Source organism: Tupaia chinensis, unplaced genomic scaffold, assembly GCF_000334495.1.
Source record: "Tupaia chinensis unplaced genomic scaffold, TupChi_1.0 Scaffold000159_1, whole genome shotgun sequence".
NCBI lineage: Eukaryota > Metazoa > Chordata > Mammalia > Scandentia > Tupaiidae > Tupaia > Tupaia belangeri.
In genome coordinates this window covers 859090-868420 of record NW_006159630.1, presented here as the reverse complement: position 1 = coordinate 868420, position 9331 = coordinate 859090, and the positions used below count along the sequence as shown (strand labels likewise).

The 9331-nt window shown below is 64.0% G+C and overlaps 2 protein-coding genes across 2 annotated transcripts in view; both read right to left on the bottom strand.

The window, feature by feature from the left end:
* Positions 1–3376: 3376 nt before the first annotated feature.
* PYCR1 (pyrroline-5-carboxylate reductase 1) lies at positions 3377–7215 on the bottom strand. The gene is given in 9 exon segments (XM_006145622.3): positions 3377–4153; positions 4890–5038; positions 5041–5067; positions 5197–5289; positions 5417–5638; positions 5818–5997; positions 6467–6537; positions 6731–6840; positions 7148–7215. Coding segments are annotated over 9 exon segments (1062 nt in total). The 5' UTR covers positions 7195–7215; the 3' UTR covers positions 3377–3990.
* A 579-nt stretch (positions 7216–7794) lies between these two features.
* MYADML2 (myeloid associated differentiation marker like 2) overlaps positions 7795–9331 on the bottom strand; it is a 2702-nt gene continuing 1165 nt past the window's right edge. Inside the window, 1 exon segment of the mRNA XM_006145621.2 lies at positions 7795–9328. Within this exon segment, the coding sequence (XP_006145683.1) occupies positions 8730–9328 (599 nt within the window). The 3' untranslated portion in view covers positions 7795–8729.

The following is a 9331-nucleotide window of genomic DNA, read 5'->3' as shown; positions in this document are numbered from 1 at the left end:
TCATGAAGCAGCGACGCGGCCCGAGAGCTTAAAGGCGAAGGCGCGCCGGCGGCGGCCGGGGGCGGGGCGGGACGCCGCATCGCGCCTGCGCGCTCCGGGCGGTCGCCCCTGGCAACGCGCGCCGCACCTTGAGCGGGGTCTGGTCTCGCGGGACCGCCCCGGCTGTCACGCCCCGGTCCCTTCGCCCAAACGCCCTCTAAGGCCACGCCCCTAAGAGCTGGGTACCTGTCCAGGGTTCGGGTGACAAGCGGAGCGGATCCTAGCGGTGCTTCGGTGGGAGTGCGCTGCCCCGTCGAGGCCCGGCGCGCGTCCCAGCCCTGCCGTCTCGGACCGCGCGCCAGGCGGTGGGAGGGTGCAGGGCCGAGGTCCCCGGCCGGCCGTCCTGGAGCTGTGCAGTCAGCAGGCCCAAACCCAGAGACCTCGCAGCAGCGGCCAGCACTGGGGCTGCTGGCACCACCGACGGGCAGGCGCGGATGTGTGATTTGCGCTGCCTTTCTCTGTGTCACCATGTGTCACCAAGGTCAGCCGAGGGCTTCGTTCCAGGACCGTGCGCTTCCCCCTCTGCAGAGACCTGCTGTCGCGAATCCCCAGATGAAAGAGGCGGACAGAGCAGGAAGGGGATGGAGGTCAGACGCCTGGCCTGCTCAGCCCTGTGCCCTCCTTCTGTGTGGGGCCAGCTGAGTTAACGGCAGACAGACTGCAGGACGGTCCTGGGGTTCAGTGCCACTGAAGAAATGATGGACGTGAGAGCCCCACAGCATCGAGTGTGAGGCATCAGAACCCGGCTGGGCCCGTCCTGACCCGACAGTACGCTGTCACACCTTCTCTGCTGGGCTGTGTGAAGGGAGCTGGCCAGGCACGCTGACCTTCCCCTGGCTGTCCTGGCTGTCTCCCTGGCAGGGCTCAGGCCCCTGTCCCTTGCTCAAGAAGGTAAGGCTGTCGAAGCAGTTCCAGGAGAGCAGTGCGTGGCATCTCTGCGGGCAGCTCCAGTAGCTACTTCTCAGGGCAGGGGCAGGCACAGCCCTGGCTCCTTGGGCGCCTCCTCTGCACTTTGGCACAGTCCCACCCTGATGCTGCGGGGAGGCTCCAGAACAAGGAACGCAGCCCATAGCTGAACCCTACTGAGGCCAGCCTGCTGCCCGGTCCCTGGAGTGGGCCCATCACGGGGACTCCTCCCTTCTCTGCCCAGCCATTTACATGGAATTGGAGCCTGGTGTGCAAGTGACCATGGGCAGAGCTCAGCCTAGTGCAGGGAAGGACTGGCAGAGGTGTGCGGGGCCAATGCCCCAGCTGGGCAGACTGGAGTCTAAGGCAGCTTCAATCAGGAAACAGGCAGGAGCTGGACCAAACACGTGGCCAGCTCTTCTCCCAGTGGCTCCTGGCCTGTGAGGCTCAGGGCGGTACGACACTCCCAGCTCTGCCCCATTGGGATGGGCAGTTCCCAGTCCTGGGGATGGCCAGAGTGCCCGCAGTGGGCTGGGGAGCCCACATCCACACGAGCTGGGCCAGTGGGCTCTGCAACGGCCCTCTGCCTGGCAGCGTTGCTTGCCCTCCTCTGGCTGCCGTGCCCCCAGCCCCTGCTGGGACAGGCATCAGCCTGTGAGACCAGGCCTCCCTGCACTGTCAGTGGAGGGGACTCTGGCCAGGCACAGCCTGACTACCCACCTGGAGCCCACAACGACCTCGCAGCCAGATCTCAGGAGGGCCGCGGGTACTCCAGGCCCACCCACCATCACCCTCGTGCCTGTGCAGCCTGAGTTCGGACAGGGGAGGGCCCAGGGCTCTCAGGGCCGCCATGGCAGAGAGGGATTGTCTTGGGCCACTTGCTGTGTTTATGTTTCCTTCCAGTCTTCCCTGATTAGGCCTGGAGTCCTGCCCCGAGCGCCCTCTGCCCATCTAGGACACACCAGACCTTGGTTCTGAAGTAGGTTTGGGGAAAGGGGAGGAGTGAGGAGGAAGCCCTATGGTGAAGTGCTTCAAAAGTTCTTCCCCTTGCCCGACAGGGGCCCCACTGTCACCACGCAGGTGCCCCCATGCATAATAAAATTATTATTCTACTTAGCTTTATTTATTTATTTTAATTTTGACCAGAGAGGGACAGAGTGAGAGAGAGAAGAAAAGTGAGAAAGGAAGCTGCCAGGTCTGGGACTTGAACCGCAGTTGACGATGTGAGAGTCCAAAGCCCTTAACCACCATGCCACCTCCCATCCCCCACATGGCTTATTTTAAAGGTCAACTTGACTGGGCCACAGAGCGCACAGATATTTGGCCAAACATATCTGGGGTTTCTGAGTTTTTGCTTAACATTTACATCATAGATTATTACTATTATTATTTTGCTATGGGGCACATGGGCTCACCAGAGAGAGAGAATGTGAAATTACCCAAGTTGGATGGCCACCTCACAATCCCTTCTCTTTCGCTCTCCTCTCAGAATTTGGGGCATATGGGACCAGCAGTTGTCGTAATGGCTATGTCGCTGGACTCCCATGTAGTCAACTGCGGTTCAAGTCCCAGACCCGGTGGCTTAAACTCACACCGGGTGCGTGTGTGCGGGTATGCCCAAGATCCCAAGAGGAGAATGGAGGAGAAGGGATTGCGGCGGGGCCATCCCCCCGGGGGGTGATTTCTCACTTTCTGTCTGTCTGTCTCTGTCTTTTTGGCAAGTGCATGTGCCCTATAAAAAAAAACTCTCCAAAAATAATAAAAGAAAGAATGAATTTGGGGCATGCACGCCCACACACACACACACGCACCACATGTGATTTTCAAGCTGTAGGTCCCAGGCCTCAGACTGCGGGGTAGGCCATGCAGATCCAGCCACCTGTACCGCCCACCACCGCGGGCCCCACGTCGGATTAGATTGGCTTCTCGGTAAAGTAGATGCCTTACCTACCGAGGTCTGGCAGCACCTAAGCAGCTAAGACTGACAGCACCGGACAGACCCTCTGAGGCAGGGGCTGTCCAGCAGCTGCGTGCTCACCCTGCGGACAGGACGGGCCAGCCTGCTGCAGGGGCCGGTCCCCCCTCTGCAGTGACCTGTGGCTGTCCGCCTAGATGCCTAAACACTCCCTGCAGGGTTCCCTCCTCCCCAGGAGTCTGGCCCTGCTTGGCCTAGATGGACTGATAGGGGATCTGCCCAACACACAGGCAAGGGCGGAGGACACAGAGGCCGGTGCGCCGCCCACAGCAGGGCCTGCCAACCCCAGGCAATGGAGCCAGCTTCTGGGCAGGTCTCCGACGGCGGGGGCCCAGTCGCACTTGCTCCTTTGCTCAACAGGAGACTCTGGGTCCCCTGGCCAGCCCTGCTGCAAAAGGCTCTGGGCATAGCTGCTGGCTTACCTCTGGTATCACACATGGAAAACAGAGCCAGAGGTCGGGAACTGGGGCTGGAAACCAATTTATTTAACCTATCGGGTCGGGAGACAAATGCTGGCACCCCAAAGGGCGGGAAAGGCAGATGCCCAAGTACTGGTGGGTGCAGAAGGGTTGCCAGCCCCGAGGGCCTTTCTTTAAATACCCCAAGGGCTCATGGGTGGCAGCTGACCACGAGGTCTGTGGTCTCCTGTGCCATACTCAGGACACCTGGGACCCTCCAGTCCCTCTCACCCAGGGTAAGGAGGAGTCTTCCCGAGTGGAGGGTGAGGAAGGGGCAGGAGGGAGGCGGCTCCCACCTAGGCTGAGCCCTCAGAGGGGAGCCTTTGACCTCTGTATTCAGCCACCTGACACTGGGGAGGGCGGGCTGGGCAAAGGCCCCGCAGGCCTCCTGCACCCTAGGAAGGGGGTCCTGACTTGATTGGGGTAGAGGAGGCTGAGGTCAGAGAACCCCTTCCTATTCTGGGCCAGGAGGCAGTAGGGGCTGCAGAGCTGGGCTGGCTGGAGCCCGGGGCAGCTTGCACCATGGGGATGCCGTGGCTGGGCTCGAGGCCCTAGCGCAGCTCTGAGCCAGGAGAGGAGTGAGCAGAGGACAGAGTGGCATGAGTGGGGCTGTCAGTCCTTGCCCGCCGGGGCCAGGCTGCGGGGCAGCAGCTTAGTGTGGCCAGAAGGGGAATGAGAGGCTCCTGCAGGGGGGTCCAGCTTCACCTTGTCCAGGACAGTCTTCTTGATGGCAGCCGGTGAGACCTTCTCCTGGTCAGCCATGGACTGCAGCTCCCTGGGGAACAGCGAGAGTTGGTTCCGCCTCCGGCCAGGGACGAGGGAGCGGTGCCCACAGCTCCCAGCACCTCCCCAGGGCTCGCTCACAGTCCCCTCTGCAAGCCGCAGCAGCTGCTCGGCCCTCACCTGTAGTCTGCTATCATCAAACCTCCCACTGTGTGCCAGGCCCCAAGCCTTCGCCGCCTGAGCGCACGACCCAAGATCACACTGTCTGCATCTCTCCTGCACGGAGGCCCGGCCCAGGAGGTATGTGGACGACAGGGTGGACAGTGTGGCCGGCCCACCCAGCAGCCCTGGCCTGCCTGAGGTCCTCTTGGCTAGTGGGTGTTCCCTGTCCTCTTACCCTCCTGGTGCCAGGCACGCTGGCCATTCCCTGCCTGTGAAGGGAGAACTCGGGAAGGGCTCTGCTGGGTGAGCACATCCGCACCACTGGGGCAACCGTCCCGGTCCCCAAGCAAGGCCAGGAAGGGAGTGTGACAGGCCTCTGTCCACCCCGGCCTGGCATCCTGGCTGTGATGGGAGGAAAACCATGAGGTGTGCAGTGCTGGCCCCAAGGTTGCCTGGTCACACCCGTGGACGTCACCACCTTGAAGGGCAATGGGAGAGGGTGGGGACCTTGGGACCCACGTCCTGCCCAGCGCCAAGCCAGAGCTCGATAAATGCTGAGTGAGTGACCAGGCAGACGTGGGCACGGCCAGGGCCCTGGCGCGCTGGGGCGGCTGGCAGAGGCCCACCGTGTGCGGATGCAGGAGGCCTCCACAGCGTTGATGAGCAGGGAACGGAAGCCCCCGCTCTCCAGCACGTGCAAGGCGTGGATGGTGGCCCCGCCAGGAGAGCAGACGTGGTCTTTGAGCTGGCCGGGGTGCTCTTCCGGGGGTTCTCTTCCGAGTCCAAGAGCATCTTGGCAGCCCCCTGCAGCCAAGGGGGGTGATGAGTAAAGGGCGCCCCGCCCTGCAGTAGCCAACACCCCTCAGCTGTCTCAGGTGCACAAGACTCGGACAGGCGAAGGTAGTACCCGGTAGAGGGCCGAGTCATACTGACCAGGAGGGCCTGTGCCCCGAGGCGGACAGCCAGGCGCCGCGGAAGCCCCATCTTCACACCCCCGTCAGCCAGGGCATCCAAGGCCGTGAACGCCTGCAGGGAGAAGGCACCCAGGCTCTTCATTCTCCTCTGGGCAGTGCCCCCAGGGCCTGGAGGAGGGTGGAGGGGCACAGTGCCAGTTGTCACAGCCCTGAATTGCCCAGGAAAAGAGGTGTCTCACATAGGCGGGGCCACTGCCGCTGAGCCCGGTGACAGCGTCAATCAGGTCCTCCTCCACCTCGGTGCAGAAGCCCACGCTGCCCAGCAGCTGCTCCAGCAGCTTGCCATCCTCCACCTGCGCGTGCGTGCCTGTGGCGTACACGGTGGCCCCCTCCCGCACCACGACCGGGGTGTTGGTCATGCAGCGGATGACTTTGGGGGCTGGCTGAAATGCCGTCAGCTTCTGAGGAGAGACCAGCCGTGTGCACCCCAGCCTGGCCACGTGCCTCTGGCCCCAGCGGGGCTGGGTGTGCACGCCGGCGCCCGGCAGAGCAGCTCCTGAACTCTCCCTTCACGGCCAGAACCCAGAGGCCCTGAGGGAGCCCGGGCACCCCCAATGACGCTGCGGGCGCACGGACGCACCTTCTCGATGGAGCTGATGGTGACGCCGGCCGCACAGGACACCACGATGTGCCTGTCCTCGATGTCGGCCCCGACCTCGTCCAGGATGAAGGGGATGATGTGCGGCTTCACGGCCAGGAAGAGCACATCGCTGTGCCGCACCGTCTCCTTGTTGTGAGGGGTCAGGTGCACCCCCATCTTCTGCGGGGCAACGGGGCAGGCTCAGCCTGTGCCTGTCTCCCTCCACTCCCGCCCCAGCCGAAAGCCCTACATCAGAGCAGCACAACGGCTCCTGCTGCCCAGGTGTGAGTGGTGGTCTCAACAGGGAGCCCGGCCCCACCCCTGGACCGGAGACCCTAACTGCTGCGGGAAACAAGCCACACTCAACCCCACGCTGCCTCTTTGGCCTCATGCTGGCCCACCTGTCTGGGCTCCAGAGGCCCCTGTGGTGACCCCTACTCAAACTTTAGATCCATACAGGGAACCCTCACATCAGCTACATACGCGCACCCTTCACCCTTCGCCCTGGTCCCAAGAGCTGAGCACTGGGAGTCACCAGGACGAGGAGGCAGGGTCCCACCCTCACTGGGTAGGGGTGCAGCCCGGCCCCATCCCCATCCACGCCCTCCCAGCACCCACTGGGACCCGGGCCTTCCTGTCCTGCACCTACCCTGAGGGCCGACACCGTGGCCAAGTCCATGTCTGGAGAACTGGCCATCATCTTGTGGGCAGCCAGCACACCTGCGGGGGAGAGTTCCTCCTCCAGGTCAGTGCTGGCCTCCCCTCCCACCTCAAGGGCAGTAGAGAGAGACACTCCCCTGGAGTAACACCCTCCCAAACCGGGGGCAGACTCCCACCTTCTTATCTCTAGCCCTGCCCAGGGGTAAAAGAGCCTGCCTCTCCCCTTTGGCCCCTCCCTGGCCCCAGACCCTACCTGCTGCTGTGAAGCCTTTGGCCAGAGCCAAGGCCAGCTGGCCAGCCCCAATGAAGCCCACGCTCATGACGAGAGGCCGCGTACCCACAGCGCTCGCAGCACAACCTGCCCTGCAGGACCAGAGCAACTCAGGTGGGCAGTACCAGGGTCACGCCTCCGGTAACCGGGCACCCCCGCCCCAACCTTCCCCTTCGCTGCGGGACAGCCCGGGCCTGGTAGGCTCTCCATTCCCCGCACAGAACGGGGGTCCCCAGGCCGAGGAGCCTAAACTGGGGGCTAATGCAAGGGGTTAGCGAGCAGCAGAAGAAACGACCAGTTTTGGGGAAGGACCCGACGCCCGAGGCAACCTCCTCCGAGCCCCCATACCGCTCGGCGGTCCCCGCCCACCAGCCCCAGATCGCGACCCGGTCCAGTTACCCCGGTCCAGTTATCCCAGCGCACGTAGCCCCAGCGAGGCGCTGCATCCGCCACGCGGCACCCAGGACCGTGGGCCCCGCCCCCTCCGCCCCAGCCAATCCGCGGCGCGGCCGCTGGGCGCCGGCCAATCATAGGGCGGTTGCATCATCTGCTTGCCCGCGCCCCTCCCGCCGGCCGGACCCGCCTCCTGCGCGCCCGGGGATGCGGACCGTGAGCGGGCAGCTGGGGGAAGGGGGACTGAGGCTCGACCCTCATCTTGCACGGCAGCAGCATCAGGCCAGGCTCAGGGCTCTGGAGCCCACGCCAAGAGCTTCTTGGGTTTGCTCCCCAGAAGCAGCAGCCCCTCTGACCGTGACCATGACCCTCATGAGAGGGAGAGGACAAGCTTGACCCTCCTATTTCCCACGGGGCCCTCCCCCACCTGAGGGAGAGGACATGCCTGCCTCTTGCTCTTGAGGTCCCCAGATCTTAGGACACAAGGCCCCGCCTTCCTGCACGCCAGCACTCAGGCAGCCCCGGGCCACCTCCTCCCTCAGTCTGAGCCCCCTCTGGCCCTTCTCCAGGAGCATGTTGGCCCAGAACCCGCTTGGGTCAGTCCCCTCGGCAGAGACAACGGCTCAGAGCCAGGGTGTAAATCAAAGGTGGCATTTATTTCTGCTCAAGGACCTGGGGCCAGTCAGCAGGCTGAGGACTGTGCTGCCCAGCGTGGGCAGCAGGTGGGCCTGCCCAGCTGGTCACGTCTGGGCTCTAGTGCTAGAGAAGCTGGTTGGAGCATGGGGGATGACAGCCCCGGCAGTCAGGAGGGACCAGCAACTGGACGCTTGCATGCCCAGTGTCCCGTCCGTGTTCCAGCAGCTTCCTAGGCCAGGCCCTCACCCTGTCCAGCGCCACAGCCGTTTCAGCCTCCCGGAGCCCAGCACAGGCGCTACAGGGCTGCTTTTAGGGCCGATGGATGATCCGGCAGGTCCTCCACACGCTGTGCCGTGAGGGGCCGGCAGCCCCAGGCCCTTTCAGGCCACCTGTGCCACATCCAGCCTGCCGAGACCTGGGGCCACAGCATGGCCTCCAGTGACGGAAGAGGCCAACACAGCACCTGGCAGGGCTCTCCTCCAGGGCTCCTGCCCAGCTGCGCCCACATCGCGGGGAGCCGCTCTCTTCCACCCTTATTACCGCCGAGTGTAGTCTCCAGACGCCAGTGGACAAGGGCTTCTCTTAAGTGTGACAGCCTCAGCATCCTCGTCTGCAGAATGGGTCATGGCAGCGCCTGCATCAAAGGCTCGCCACGTTGCAATGACTGGCACTAAGCTCAGGAAGAGCAAGGAAGTGGAGACAGAGAGACCGAGACGGAGTGGGAGCGAGAGCCTGGGCGGTAGGCTCCTCCCTGCTCCCTACTCAGCCCCCCCCTTCCTAAGCCCAGCCCCGAGGGCTGCCGGAAGTCCAGGAGCGACCTCTCCTTGTGGCCCTGGTATGCCTGGAGCCCCAGCCTCCCTCCTGCTCGGTTCCTGATGCCCCGTTCACCTGGATCACCGTCACCGCACATGGGGTATGGTCTGAGAGCGGGTGGGCAGCCATGCTCGCCAGGTTACAGGGTGGGCACGAAGCGGATCCGCTGGGAGGAGGCCAGGTCGGCCACGTAGAGCAGTAGATTGACGTAGGTGAAGACGGCCACCACCAGCTGGCTGTCCCAGGGGCAGCTGCCCTGAGGGCAATCAGGGGGCCGCCTGGGCTGGCCGTACTTGGGGTCGAAGCAGAAGACCGGCCAGATCACGGCGGCGCTGAGTTACAGCAGCACGGCCAGGAAGGTGTAGACCACCACCAGGCGGTCGAAGGGGCCTCCCAGGCCTCCCGTGTGGCCCACCACACTCAGGGCCACCACAGCCACCGTGGCCAGAAAGCACAGGCTGTAGACAGCCACGCACCACTGGGTGGCCACGTAGTGCCTGTAGCGGCTGTCATGGACCAATGCCCCGAAGATGATGCAGGCCACGAAGGCCTGGACGATCTTGAGGAGTCCTGATGTGGTGGCCATGTAGCTGGCCACTTGGCCTGGTCGGGCCCGAGTCAGTGCCACCTCCACGGCATAGGCCAGGAAGAGGAGGCCGGCGAACACGCTGGCTGCCAGGCGGAAGTCCCTGACGGAGCAACCGGCGGGCTCGGGCGGTCACTGCAGCCGGGCCAAGTCAC